Below are 14,817 nucleotides of genomic sequence, written 5' to 3' on the forward strand. Positions count from 1 at the left end.
GCGCAACAAGGACGATGAACCATACAGTGGTCAAACCGTTCAAAGCAGTGGCTACTGCCCATGCTTCGAATCATTTCTCCTGCGCAGCAAGCGAGCATCATGGAACTACTTTAACATGCGTCCGTCCGCACGTATAATGGCAAGTCGCAGTTAGGGGCATAGACGCCTTTCGTGGTACACAAAGCTTCGATCACCGTATCCCAGGAATGTAAAGGGATGTAAGCCCTTCACTATAGGCTAGAAAGGTAGATATTTACACTGCCCTACCAACCGGCGGGGATCTAGCAACACTAAGCAGTGAGCTGCAATTGCAACTCCCAGGCTCCTCGGTCACTAAAAGTGTGCAAGAACAAGAAAGAAGAGGATACCGTTTCCGCGTAGGCTTTTATTAGCTGTGGTGCGGATTATCGGTGCCCGCGAGGGGCAGGAGCTGCGCGTCGCTCCCGGCGACGACGCCGACGACGGGCACGAGCGCCTCGCCCTTCCGGAGCCGGCGCCGCAGGCTATGCACGGAGAGGCTGGTGTGGCCGTTGCGGTCGACGCACGAGGCGATGGATACGTAGTGCGTGTCGAGGTCGACTTGCACGTCGACCCAGCCGTCGGGCCCCGGGCCCCAGCGATTCGGGAGGGCGTCGGCGCCCCCGCCCGTGGCCCTGGAAATGTAGCCGTGGCTGCTGATGAGGATGGCGTCGTCGCTGTCCAAGGTCGCGGCCCCGCCGTCGAACGCGCGCGCGACCGCCAGGCCGACGTACGCGCGGCCGGCGCCGAGCACGGCGCCGAACGCCACCCGGAAGCGCCGCCGCGACCGCGTCAACACATCGCCCCGCGCCCAGCGCGTGCCCGCGGCGGCGCCGGCGAGAAACGCCGGGCCGTCGTCGTTGAGGTCCGCGTAGGAGACTGACGTCGCGCTGGGGCGGAAGAGGAGCGGATACGCCGCGTCCGTCCGTCGGTACGCCTCGACGTCGCGCTGGCCGGCGAAGGGGAAGCGCGCCTCGACGAGGGCGGCCCAGACGGGCGCCCAGTCGAAGGCGCGGAGCGCGCGGCACGCGAGCCGGAGCTTGCCGACCGCGGCCGCGCCGCCGTACGCGCCGACGGCCGGCAGCAGCGACGACGCCGCGATCGCGCCGAGCGCGCCGGGGACGGGCGCCGCGGTGAGGATGCGCCGCAGCTCCTTCTCGGTGACTTCCTCTTTGTCGTCGTCGGTGTAGACGACGAGGAACCATTTACTTTTAGAGTAAAGGGATTTGACCACTCCGTCATACCACTCCATCTTGCCATGGTTATAGAAAGCCTTCTTCACCGTGCGGCCGATGTAGGCGCGCCGGAGCGCCGCAGCGGTGCGCGCCGCGGGCTTCGCGGCCTTCTTCGCCGCGGGCTTCGTCGCCGCGGGCTTCTTCGCCGCCGACGCCTTCTTCGGCGCCCGCTCGCTCCCGCCGGGCCTGGCCATCGCACCCAGCAATCTTTATTCGCTAAGGACGCGTTAGTCTATCGTCTAGAGCGGCTTAGACGATGGTGGGTGTTTAGCGTAGAATCGCTGCCCGAGGACCTCCGGTGGGCTTCGCGACCCACCCGCTGTGCTAGCTCGGCCCGCCTGGGGCGTTCGGGGCCCCGCGGGCTGCGGAAGGGCGCCCCGTGCCGGGGCGTGACGCCATGCCACAAGGCGCTTCTCGCGCGGCCGCTGCTCGCGATGATGTCGGGCCGGATGAGCTGCGTGCGATGGAAGATAAGCTGCACAGGTTCTTGCACGACCTTACCGACGGTAACCCGGCGCATGCGACGAGCATAATGACCACCGCGTTGCGTTACATTCCTCAAAGTAATTTCGAGGTGCGGCCGAATCCGTATCGGTTCTTCTGTCATGAGCATACCAACCACGGGCGCGGCTATTCAAACTTGGCCTGCGGGTGGCGGTTGCAACATGAGACGGTCGCTGCGAGACTCCACGAATGGTCAGAGGCCGGTTCCTATGTCTAGTGTGGCTGCTGCCAGCGATTCGCCACCAACGGTGGCGGTTTCGTTGGCGGGCACCAGCCTACCTAAACGATTCTATTTCATAAACTTTCTACGCGCACCAAGTAATGGGCGTGCGGGTTTTTCAGTGCCATTTCGGAGTGTCCTCTCTTTCACGCACTAGTGAAGGTCGAGCGACCCCCGGTCAATTCACGGTGTGCAACTAGGACGGTGAACCAAGCTGTCGGTGTTCGCATGTAGTGCCATTTGGCAGTGTCTTCTCTTTCACGCACTTGTGAAGGTCGAGCGACCCCCGGTCACCGGTCAATTCACGGTGCGCAGTGTCATCTCTAACTTTGACATCGACAGTGTCGGGGAGCCTTCCTGACCACTCCCCCAAAGCCACATAGGCTTCCTGGACGGCGTCTCACAGTGCGAGCTGCGCGTTGCTGAGCCCAATGGATGAAGATACAGCGCCCAAAAGCTGATCAGGGCCGAACCTCGCGAGGATTCGCGGGAACCCTGTGCGGGGAGGGAATCCGAGTACCAATTCGTGATCAGTAATTGCCTGGAAGTGATCTCGTTTCGAGTCTATCTTCCAGGGGGCGCGCCATCCGCCGCGGGAGGCGGGAGAGAGCAGGGACCTCGGAAGTGACGCCTGCGCAACTAAATACAAACTAAATACAAACTAAATACAAACTAAATACAAACTAAATACAAACTAAATAGCTAAATATTTAGCTTGCAGATCCCCAAGCCGGATCTAGGCGCGCGAAGTCTTCGTAAGCGCCACGGACGCGTCCGCGCAGGCCGCCGAAGCCGTCGCCGACGCCGCGGAAGCCAAGGCCCGGGCCGGCGGCACCAAGGGCGCCACGCTCACGCTGAGCCGCGAAAAATGGGAGAGTTTACGAAGCCTTGTCCATGTGCGGGGTTCGGTAACACGCAACCCCGCCCAAGGTTGTTTGACTGCGAGGACCTAAATTGTAAGGGGAATTGTAAAAGAAGTGGTGCCAATGGTGGCCTCTGTCAGGGCTGCCGCCAAGGAACGGCAACACAAAAGAAGAGGAAAAAAACAACAACCCACACTTCGGAGGCCCCCGTAGAGGATCCCTCCGTCCTCCCTTGTGATGTAAGAGTGACACAGGATGATATAGATGAGTTAAACAGGGTATTACATGATTTCACAACCGGAAGGAGGGTTAGGAGGGGTTTGGTCGAAATAGACTCAGCGCGCCAAATCTACATCCGCTCCTCGGCACTATCACATCAACCTGTGATGTCCACGGATGATGGTGATGTAAGCTACGACGCTTTTGACGCCCTCGATCAGGATGTGAAAGGTAAGCTGGTTAGCTGGATCAACCTCGCGGTCGACGCAGCCTCGGCGCGTCTTGGATACGAGTATAAATTTTCAGCATTCTCGTTGCTTTTTTCATGGAACACTCCAGAACAAATATACCACATCGATTTAAGGAAGAGCGCTTATCAGTTTGCGCTGATTCTCACAGAAAGTGAAAGTACGATATATTCAGATGCCACGATGTCGCTCGACGACGCGTGCATCGAAATGGGTATCAAGCGTGTCGCGGATGAGAAACTCGCTAATTTTTCTTCCCTTCTATGCTCACTCAATAGGATCGATCATTTTCGCAAATCAATTACGAATGGCCCGGCGAAACCGGGAACGCTTTGCATGATGGGAGGCGGCAAGATTCACGCAAAGCCTGAGAACAAACGGTTCAGGGCGGTCATCTTCTTTTCCGCGTGTCCAGTTCATATGGAAGATTACGACCCGAATGAACAATACAATATATTCAGCTTACTCGACGTGCTTCATCATAAAGCTCGCTGCCCTGAAACAAAAACCATGATCAGAATGAAATTCAAAGAGCACCTTCCGTACTACGAAAACAAATACGGCAGACCCCACCTCGAGCAGGCACTCTCCCGCTTGAAGTACGAGCTGCGACGTGCGTGTTAGAATCCGAGTATGCTAGTATGGAGCATCAGCATAGTATAGCATGAGCATAGCCAGTATAAGGCAGACTTAGCATAGCCAGCATAGGCCTCAGGGCGAGCACGAGTATGTTCTGTGACGTGCGGCCCCGTCGACTTGGGGCCCGACCGAACGTGCCGGCACACCGACAAAACGCGATTTCTGGTTGTGCCGGCACACTAAGCTCCGCTAGATCTTCCGGCACACTGTGCCGGCACAAGATACACCCAGCGGGGGGTAGACGCGCGCGGAATTTTTTTCCGGTCTTTAGCCTCCCTTTAGGCCCCACTCGACCCGACTAATATCCCGGCGCGGCTAGCTTAACGCAGATAGTCCCGACCGCGCGGCTGGCGCCTAAAAAAGTTTTGCTTTTCACCTTGGTGCCATTTGGCAGTGTCCTCTCTTTCACGCACTAGTAGGACGGTGAACCAACCTGGCTGTTGGTGTTCGCATGTAGTGCCATTTGGCAGTGTCCTCTCTAACGGTGAACCAAGCTGGCTGTTGTTGGTGTTCGCATGTAGTGCCATTTCGGAGTGTCCTCTCTTTCACGCACTAGTGAAGGTCGAGCGACCCCCGGTCAATTCACGGTGTGCAACTAGGACGGTGAACCAAGCTGTCGGTGTTCGCATGTAGTGCCATTTGGCAGTGTCTTCTCTTTCACGCACTTGTGAAGGTCGAGCGACCCCCGGTCACCGGTCAATTCAGTGAAGAGTAGACCCGAGGGGCAAGGAGTACCGTCCGAGGGCGCAGCCCGAGGACGGTGCGACGCAGCCTCGAGCGGTCTACTCTGAGTGGAGTCACCCTTCCGCCTCCTGCATTCTGCTGGTCATGTTTTCTCTCTGCCGTCGCTCTGTGAGGCGTCGTCGAAGTAGGGGCCCATCGTCGACCCCCCTTATTTTAAATGAGAAAAACCCGCTATTATCCTAACCAGGTCAAAATAGTACCATACTAGTCCTAACCACTAATACGAATTAACACTCCTGTCCATACCCTTGCTAGCATTGCGTCTGACACAGCCGCCGAAGCGGCGTCGGCCCGCCTCGGCGTTTTCGAGCGGTAATGGATGCGTGGATTGTCGCAGAGTGTATGCGCGGACCCTGAGGGCTCCAGACGGGCGCTTGGAGCCTGAGTGAGCGCCTAGAGCGTTGGTGCGTCGATGTAGAGCTGTGCATCGATGTAGATCTTTTTGCTATTATTGCCTGTCAAATCACTCATACGCCACTGCATTGCTTCGGTGCATGGCTGCAGAGACTAAATGTTAAGTGGAGAGAGTGGTGAGGGGAGATGATGTGGTATAGTGCGCGCCAGGCGAGCGTTTGAAAGCGCTTCATGCGTTGCCGCGGTGCTTCGCTCTTGACCCCTCTGTCGAATTGCCCATGCGTCACTGCATTGCTTTGGTGCATGGCTTCAGATGCCAATATCAATGGAGAGAGCGAACACGTGTAAAGAATCTAAGTCCCGTACATCAACTTGACATTAAGGTAGCGAGAGACTGCGGCGAGAGACTGCGGTACCCTTCCCACTTGTGCGAGGGACTGCTCTTGTTTGCGTGTGTACCGAGAGGCGCTTGCCACACCTGTCCTTAAGTGTGAGCTTGTTTTTCTTGACAGAGCGTGCCAGGCCAACTTCCCCTAGGCTTCCCCTGCAACTTCCAGCAGCGCCGTAGCATTATACTAGAGACTAGGCAGCTGGTGTTACCCCCCTTACTCTACTCATATTCCTCCTCGGACTCGCTCTCCTCCTCGAGGATCGTGACGCCCTCGGGCACTATCAAGTCCTCGCCGGGGTTCGCGGCATAGGCGAAGACGAAGGCCCTGGGCCGCCAGGTCGGGTTGCCGAGGCCGTAGGCGTTGCAGTTCTTGACGAGTTCAACGTGGTAGTTCTCGGAGTTGAGCAGCCTAACCATCTGAACGTACGGGGTTGCGCCGCCCCGCGGCTGCGTAACTGCGTAGCATCGCGGGCCCGCGCACTCGTACAGGAATGCGTAGGGTACCTCGTCCTTTGCCAGCAAAAAAAAAAGTAGGTCGACTGCCAGCATTGCTCCCTCCAGCGACGAGTAGGGGACCCCTTTGGCGGGATTCTTTTGTGCACTGGACCAAGGACAAGGGGGGGTAAGCAGGACAACGTCACCTTCACCCGGCAGTCCGGCTTTTACTGCGTCTTTTCGCAGGTCCACGGTGTGAATCCGCGAATTTTTATTGACTGAATTTAACCTGTGGGATTAAATGTCATGTCAGATGTTAACAAAAAGGCGCACCTGTTTATTCTACTTCTTTTGGCGTCCAATTCGTATGAGTTTCGCTTTATGAAGCCCTCGACCTCAAAAGCATAATCCAAAAATCCACAGCCTGAAAAATAACTGTCAAAACTCAAACCTTCGCCGAGCCCGCGTTTCTCCAATATCCATTTGATGGATATGGCAAGGGCGTACCTGCGGAGTATTTATTCGCGGAAATATGAACCAAAAAGGGCGCCGAGGAGCGCCCGTGCTCCATGTGGACCGTGTCCTTGACCATTTGGAGCACTTCTTCGTCAGTAAGCGCCCCCCCCCAATTCCAGTCAGCCGGCGCGCCTGAAAGCGCGGTCAGCTTCTCTCTGTCCAGTATCGCGTCCTCGGGTAGTTGCGTGCTTCCAAGCAGATCAATGTCTGCTTGAAACGTTATCGGCTTTTGCAGCCTCGCCCTTGCGTGGGCGGTGAGCGTTGGCAATGGGCCTTCATGCTGCCCTTTAATTCCAAAAATCTCTTGCCTGTTCGATTTCCCAGCTTCTCCCTCTCCAGGACAAGTGTGGTCACTTGTGGGAAAGAATAGAAAATTGGGACATTCTATAGAGTTTCTCTCAAGACTCTCGCGCGCATCTCCTTTTTCTTTTTTATCTTTAATTGCATCAATGGCGGAGGCTAGCGTACTTTCTTTGCTATTAAAATTTTTTTTAGCATCTTTTCTCTGCTTGTCGCTTAAGAAGACGGACGGTTTCGCTTTTCTTTTCTTGCTTGGTTTTTGTCTAGCGCATATCTCTGCCTCTGGAAACTGCGTTTCCTTTGTATTCGCAGCAAACATCCTTCTCTTCATCCTCTCAATTCTTTTGTCGTGATCAGCGACCTCTTTTGCGTTGTCAACCACCTCCCGCATGCTTTCGTGCCGAACCTCCCTGTCTCTGATAAGACACCTGAGCCGGTGTGGTGCGCCTTTTTCAGTTAACTTTAATAGTGGCCCTAGCTCCTCGACTGCGTGTTCTAATAACTCTCTATGTTCAAGGGTTGAGGGCTCGAGTGACAGAGCAGCCTCTGCTGCGTTGTACGGTTGCCACACTTCTGGCGGTTGGTAATCGTGGTCTATGGGTCTGACTTTGCCGAACACGGCTTTGTTCACACGCTTCATTAACTCCGCGTTGATCTGAGTGGCTCAGATCAACAAATTAATACGATTGGTATCCAGTTGGCCAGGGGTACCCCCTTGGTGTTTTTTACAGCCCCACGAGGTGTGTTGGGGTCGTGGTTGTAGTTTGCACCACGCTCGAGCACCTTGAGCGTACCTCCTGGCCATACCCACTGCGTTCCTGGGAGTGTAGGTTCTTCAGGCGCGCGGACATCTAGGTTCCAGAGCAGCCTCAGATGGCCACAACTTGAACTGGCCAGTATGGCCATGTATCGCCGCAAGCCGCATACCGCTGGACGCGTAGGATCACAACGAAGCCCAGGGGCGCCCCCAACACGGCGTGGCGCATAAATTGCGGGGTATAAAGGGGTTTTCCGAGCCTCGCGGCCCCGAATAGGCCGCCCAGCGCGGTAGCGCGCGGTAGCGCGCGAGATACGACACCTAGGCTGGTCGGCCCGGTCGATGGGCGGTCCCAGTGTATAACCTCGGGATCCAACTGGCGGGGGTGCGGGATGGGGCGCGTCTCGGGTGTCGAAAACGCCACCGTACTTCGCCCGCGAACGTCGGCGTATAAAAACTGGAAAACCGATTCCGGAGGCAGACAGGACGTCACGTCGCCCCAAAGACACGCTAAACCCCGCATCCCGGCATTTTCTTTGCAAAAGGAGCCGCCTCCCTCGAAGTTATGGCCCGAAGCGTCCAACGCGCGTTGCGAAACGCGCGCCGCTGCGATTTAAGAACAATTCCGGCCCCTCGTTCGTGAATGTTAAGCTCTGGATCCCGAGGAAAATGGTCGAGTCGGACCTCGACACCGGTTGGTTGGCGTCCCTGGTGCTCCTCGTGTCGAATTACACGATCCGCGCCGTCGCCTACTCGTGCCGGGGCCTCGTCCGCGCCGGCTCATTAGCGAACTAGGACTCAAAGGAGGCACAGGAGGCTGTTCGCCCCCGGAAATTCGAGGAACTCAGAGACGTAGGTGTCGGGGTGGGGCTCGAGTCCGCACGCGAGGCGCGCGCGTTCTCGGGCTGCGGCGAGCGCCGCCAGCACGCGGGGCTTCGCGAGCCAAGAGGCGGCTCGCTCCGGAGTCGCCGAGGCCTTGAGGTTCACGAGCCCATTCTGGAGAGTCTCGGCGAAGCAAAGGTGCATCGCGACAAGGAAGGGCGAAGATCCGGAGAAGAGCGCGCGCGACTCCGCAAAGGTAATGTGCTGGTTTGTCGTTTTCCCGCAGAGAACCACACACCTGGACGTGGTGAAGTGCCTCATCAGCACATCTGCATCCTCAGAGCCGATCGAGCACCACATAGTTGACCTAGCGAGCCACTCGCCGCAATATTTTGCAGTAAATATGTTCTTGAGCCTGCTTTGCGTCTCTTCCATCCGAGCAACGCTTATCTCTCCATCCTGCAGTGCTGTCAGTAGCCCATGGAGCCTCCTGTCCTTCGAGAGAGCAGTGACCTGTTTTTTATATGCCGTCATAATTCTGTTCTCTTTGCCGCTGTTGTTCTCTTTGCCGCAGGCTGTCGGGCCCATCCAGCCCCGTCCAGCGGCATAGTTCTCCGTCCATGCATGCGTACAGGCGTCACCGCTCTTCATCCTGGCGTCGTGCCGCACTCTCACCTCCACTGCACACTCAATGAGGAACTTGCCACATTCAGCCAACTCCCTCCAAGACGGACGATCGGGGCTGCCCAGAAGTTCGAGCATGTCATCAAGCGATGGCCGGTACTTGCAGTTAACGATTACTGGCGTAAACCATGCCGGTAGGCCCATCTCCCTGGCCTGCAACACCGCTTTTCTCATCTCTATTAAATCTGATGGTATTATTGACCCAGAGTCCGTAAACCGTGCGTAAACCTCCATAAAAGCGCGAGCAAGGGGGACGATGGGGTCGCCGTTTGCCGCCCTTGTTTGCGGTTCCCCGCGCCCGAACAGCTCCTCGAAGCCATCACTTGCTTCGAGGCGCTCGGCGGCGCGATTCGCCGCAGCTACATCACGCCCGGCGGCGAGTCTGGCGCGTTTTTCGCGACCCCGCTTCTTTGCGATGCGAAAGTCGCCCACCGGCTTGCAGGGGCGCGGCAAATGGGCATGCTCCGGGGGCTTCGGGGGCTTCGGGGGCATGCTTCGTAACTGCGTCGATCGTATTAGACACGGTTGCAGGTGGACACACATCGACGCTTCTCCACCTGCAGAGTATCACCGACGACCATCACGAAACTAATCGCCCGTGAAAGTTTCGGACGATATATCTAATTCAAGGCGATTATATATTATGGGGTATGGTAGCCATTGGCAACTTCGAAGGGCCGTTGAAAATCTCAGAGGGGTGGACGAAAAAAACGCGTCTTACAGCACTGCGGGCCTGTTGGAGAAGTCTGCGGCAAGCCTAGAACCGGAGAAACTCCCAGTTGCAAATTCCACAAGAGAAGACGGCCTACCGTCGAGGCGCGCAGGAGCGGCGCGCAGGCCGCTCGCGAGGACGGCTGGTCTCCATAAACCACACCATAACACATTTACAACCCCTAAAGCTCAGCGCTAAAGCTCCGTGATGAACTTGTGCTTGAGGTCATGGGTGTAGTCGGCGGACGAGCCACCGAGCTTGCGGAACTCGCCCTTGGTCGTCGCGGCCTTGTACTTCTCGTAGCGCTGGTGCGACTTGCACCCGAGCTGCTTCGGGTTCTTCTGCTTGAGCGTGATACGGGTCGCATCGCCCTTCTGTGGTTGCTTCACTGCGGGCTTCTTTGCCGCTGGCTTCTTTGCCGCTGGCTTCTTTGCCGTGGGCTTCTTTGCAACTGGCTTCTTTGCGGACTCATCATCATCATCAGAAGAAGAAGAAGAAGAAGAAGAAGAAGAAGAAGAAGAAGCGCCCTCACCCTCAAGTGTTTCAGTTACAGTTTCTTTTAACAGTCTTTTGTCATCTGAATCTAATTTCATTTTCAGGTCTTTTGCTGCTTGTTTGTATACTACTTTAATATCACCAGCACCCAATAGCGCATTGGCCTTTGCGAACTGTATCAGTTTGTTGCACCTGTCCATCTTCTTTGAGAAAGCAGATTGCGCATCAGTTTGCGCAGCATCATCATCATCAGCTAGCGCATCATCATCAGAAGAAGAAAAAGGAAAAGGAGAAGCGCGAGCTTTATTTACCTTACGCTTCTTTGCCGCTGGCTTCTTTGAAGGCTCATCAGAAGAAGAAGAAGAAGAAGAAGAAGAAGAGGGAGAAGCACCATCGTCATCGTCATCATCATCTTCTTCATGAGCTAGCGCAGCACCATCATCATCAAGAGCTAGCGCAGCACCATCATCATCATCACCGCTTAGCGCAGCACCAGCAAAAGCAGCATCATCTTCTTCCTCGTCTTCGTCTTCTTCAGCTTCGATACGCCCCTGCGGCACTGGGGAAAAAATGAGTCCATCAACGCCCTTTGCCAATGGGCAAGTTCGCGCAGTGTGACCTACGGGAGGCTCAGCACCAAAGCAAATACTACACGTCGGCTTCGCCCTTTTTCTTCCTCTCATCTGCTGTTTGAGACTAATTGCCCTAATTTTTTTTTTTGGCCTGCCGGCCTTTGCTGGTTGGAAGCTTGGAAGCCTTAAACTTGCATCCGCCAAATGTGATAGGTTATTATCCTGAATTTCAGCAGTTGATGGTATACTTATAGGTGGCAGAGACTGATAGATTGCTAATAATCCTCTGGTTGTCATATGACTTGGCAAGACTGTTTCTATGTTACACGAGGCATGCCTAGCGCACGCAATCAAGTGCGCGCATGGCCCAGCCATAACCCTTTGACAGCCTCCTTCGCAGGTCAATGTGCCAAGGTTCACGCGGAGTCGTTTGTCACCATCAGAGACGATAAATGTACCACCTGCTTCCTTTTTAACTCTCATGTTTGCGGTTTTTTTACCTTCTTTCTCTATTTTTTCATGGAGTTTTGGAGGTGTGAAAGTTGGACATTGCGTCAATGTTTCTATTATCTTTAACCTCCTGCTCTCCATACCTTCCGCTTTCAAGAACAAAAACTCCATTACTCCAGCCTTCCTTGTCGGAATCGCTGCCGCGTTCATGCATTCTACCGACTGACTGGACGTAATACCTTTCAGTGTCCCAGCTGCCGCCAGGTACAGCTGACCTTCCTCACCTCTCTTAGACAGATATTCTTTCAGATCACTATCCATGGCTAACAATTTTTTGGCTAGTTGGACACCCGTAGGGGCCTTGAGAGCGGAAATGTACTGATCCAGGTTGTCCCTGAGGCTTGGCTTGTCTTTAATATTTTCTGTTACATGATAAGAATCTGCAAACAGCTTTACTTCATCAAAACAAGCATGATGGGCATTAAGGGCCCCTTTACTACCGTCAAAGATGTCCACCTGGGATTCGCAATCGAAACCTGGTATAGCTGATTTGGTTGCTTCATTCATCATCTTCCACGCATCCTCGTTCTCATTACCCCATGACAATGTTGCCATTAGGTCATTAACCATCCCCAGAGACGTTTCTATTGAAACTCTGAGCCCGTATTGGCTCATACTGGCTCCCTTTGCATGTGCAAAATCTGAGCTAGTTATAGAGAGGATAGAAGCGTTGTGCAAAGTAACCAAGCCAGGTGGCGCTATAGAGATATGGACAACATATTTAACATCCTTTTCTAACTTTGGCACCGTCGACTTTTTAAACAACGTCACCTTGTGTTTCGCATCATCTTTTTTTTTCGCCCGCTCACTAGTGTCATGCTCTTTTTTCATTGCCTCACAAAGTTTCTTCTGCATCTCTTTGGAAGTAACAGTTTCAAATTCTACTGTCCACCCTTTTTTCCTAAATGCTGCACAGACAATAGGAAGGTTTGCCACTTGATCGGTCATCTCACCCCCAGGCTTTATGATGTTTCGTGCAAATTCACATGCCCTCTGTACAAACGAAGATTTAGGATTAAGAGTCTTATAGATATAGCGTTGCATGAGTGGTATGGCGACCTTCGGCTTGATGCCGTCGTGCTTATTCGCATTACTAGCAATTAAGCCTGCGAAATCTTCTGAATTGTAGTTCGTGCACCTTTTGGAGACAAGAGGTTTGGAAACACAACTATGTGTCCTGCGCGCAGTAAGATAAGTGACCTTCCAGCTTGAATCGGACTGCCGAAGTATTCTCACTTTCGCGCAGGCTTTGTCTCCACATGCGCATTGAAAAACAATGTTCTGCAAATCAAATTTTTCGCGACATGCGATCACATGAAGCTTCTCGAACATGCCCTTAGCGGCAATAGCAGCGCTTACTCTCGAAGAGAAGGTGTCTCCCTTTTCGAAATCTTGTAGCGCGTGCAGCTCCGTCAACACGGGAGTCTCGTTGGCCTCTAAATCTAAGGAGGCCTTGGCCTTTTTCAATCTCACCTCGCCTTGTCGCTTTCTCTTTTCCTTCTTGTCATCCTCATATGACTGCCTAAGCCTCGCGACTTGGTCGTTCCTCTGCAGTTCTATTGAGCCGAAGGTCAAAGGAGGCACTGGCACCTCAGCCATGTGCCCCCACGCCGGCCCGGGGGGCTTGCAACGCGGATCACGACGACCCGGCTGAACTAGCTGAGTTAGGACCTCTGCGGGATATTGGTACCAGGAGCCCAAAAAGTTAGGACCACTACGAGTCAAAAGAATCTAAGGTTAGGACCGTTATGGGTGTTTTTGGCCTGGGTTAGGACCGTCCTGCATATATACCTCTTAGGTTAGGACCATCGTGCACCTTTTGACTAAGGGGGGGGATAATAGCGGGTTTTTCTCTTTTAAATCTTAACTCTAGTTATTCGTGATATATATTCCCCACCCTCGACCATCGCTTCCTCGCACCCATGCGCCCCGAGTTGAATCGGTCAAAAACGCGACTGGTGCGCCCACCCCCACCCCTCATCATACCTTTCACCACATCCCTCCCTCATAGGTCTGAACTCCTACGACTCTACGCTGAACAGAATTTTCTTTTCGGGCTACGACGGCGAGGACGTCGACCTGTTCCGCGTCGCATGCGAGGCCCAGGTCAAGGCCGAACTCCAAGCAGGCCGAGCTGTAGCGCCCGTTGACGCGCTCTACATGGTCAACCACTCGGAGCGTGTCTCCTGTTTAATCCTCTACATGCAGACGGCAACGTGCCTCGATAACCCATCCCGGATGTATGCCCCCACCGGCATCAAAAAAAATCTTGACTCCATTCAGTCATATCTACGGTCGGGCCAGCGTCCCCCTTTTTTTTACACTTTTTGACTTTGAGATTTTGGAACATGACACTCAAATCGTAGGTTGCGGGAAGGCAAGGACAGCCAAAGGGCTACGGAATTGGGCAATTGGGGTTTTTGGAACAAAACTGATACTGCTTACCGTCGCCTGAATCAGTCGTACAAGGATTTTGGGTTGCGTTTCCAGAAAGAGATTACCTTGTCAAATGCTGAAGGCCGTGCGGAGCTTTACGCTCGAGTGGGCCACACGAAGACCGACCCCATTCCAGCAGCTATCTTTGACCACATGAAAAAATACGTGGACCGCCTCATCACACTTACTCGTGGAGACGGACCTAGTTTGAAAATACAACTTCTTGACGACTATCACCGACGTTGTGTTTCCTCCGGAGACACCCGCACTGTCCACCTCAGCAGATTTGCTCAACACCTAACTCTCATCAGGTTCCGCTTTCAGCTGGACATCGCCTACAACGCTCTGTACTCCGGGTTACTCCACGGTGCGCAGTGTCATCTCTAACTTTGACATCGACAGTGTCGGGGAGCCTTCCTGACCACTCCCCCAAAGCCACATAGGCTTCCTGGACGGCGTCTCACAGTGCGAGCTGCGCGTTGCTGAGCCCAATGGATGAAGATACAGCGCCCAAAAGCTGATCAGGGCCGAACCTCGCGAGGATTCGCGGGAACCCTGTGCGGGGAGGGAATCCGAGTACCAATTCGTGATCAGTAATTGCCTGGAAGTGATCTCGTTTCGAGTCTATCTTCCAGGGGGCGCGCCATCCGCCGCGGGAGGCGGGAGAGAGCAGGGACCTCGGAAGTGACGCCTGCGCAACTAAATACAAACTAAATACAAACTAAATACAAACTAAATACAAACTAAATACAAACTAAATAGCTAAATATTTAGCTTGCAGATCCCCAAGCCGGATCTAGGCGCGCGAAGTCTTCGTAAGCGCCACGGACGCGTCCGCGCAGGCCGCCGAAGCCGTCGCCGACGCCGCGGAAGCCAAGGCCCGGGCCGGCGGCACCAAGGGCGCCACGCTCACGCTGAGCCGCGAAAAATGGGAGAGTTTACGAAGCCTTGTCCATGTGCGGGGTTCGGTAACACGCAACCCCGCCCAAGGTTGTTTGACTGCGAGGACCTAAATTGTAAGGGGAATTGTAAAAGAAGTGGTGCCAATGGTGGCCTCTGTCAGGGCTGCCGCCAAGGAACGGCAACACAAAAGAAGAGGAAAAAAACAACAACCCACACTTCGGAGGCCCCCGAGAGGATCCT

General features: G+C 54.5%; 2 protein-coding genes across 2 annotated transcripts in view; both read right to left on the reverse strand.

Moving 5' to 3' along the window:
- Positions 1–388: 388 nt before the first annotated feature.
- Positions 389–10,556, reverse strand: AURANDRAFT_67930 (hypothetical protein; the record flags this gene model as incomplete). Its single annotated transcript, XM_009043516.1, has 11 exons — positions 389–1,439; positions 2,595–2,608; positions 2,640–2,649; positions 3,774–3,803; positions 5,659–5,852; positions 6,102–6,159; positions 6,204–6,265; positions 6,322–6,377; positions 9,915–10,035; positions 10,213–10,348; positions 10,468–10,556. The coding sequence occupies 11 exons, from the start codon at positions 10,554–10,556 to the stop codon at positions 389–391; spliced, it is 1,821 nt and encodes a 606-aa protein (XP_009041764.1).
- A 3,302-nt stretch (positions 10,557–13,858) lies between these two features.
- AURANDRAFT_67931 (hypothetical protein) overlaps positions 13,859–14,817 on the reverse strand; it is a gene marked incomplete at both ends in the record, with an annotated part of 16,943 nt that continues 15,984 nt past the window's right edge. Inside the window, 3 exon segments of the mRNA XM_009043515.1 lie at positions 13,859–13,876; positions 14,382–14,384; positions 14,404–14,406. Coding sequence (XP_009041763.1) covers positions 13,859–13,876; positions 14,382–14,384; positions 14,404–14,406 — 24 coding nt within the window.

Source organism: Aureococcus anophagefferens (assembly GCF_000186865.1).
Source record: "Aureococcus anophagefferens unplaced genomic scaffold AURANscaffold_56, whole genome shotgun sequence".
In the NCBI taxonomy this organism is placed as follows: domain Eukaryota; class Pelagophyceae; order Pelagomonadales; family Pelagomonadaceae; genus Aureococcus; species Aureococcus anophagefferens.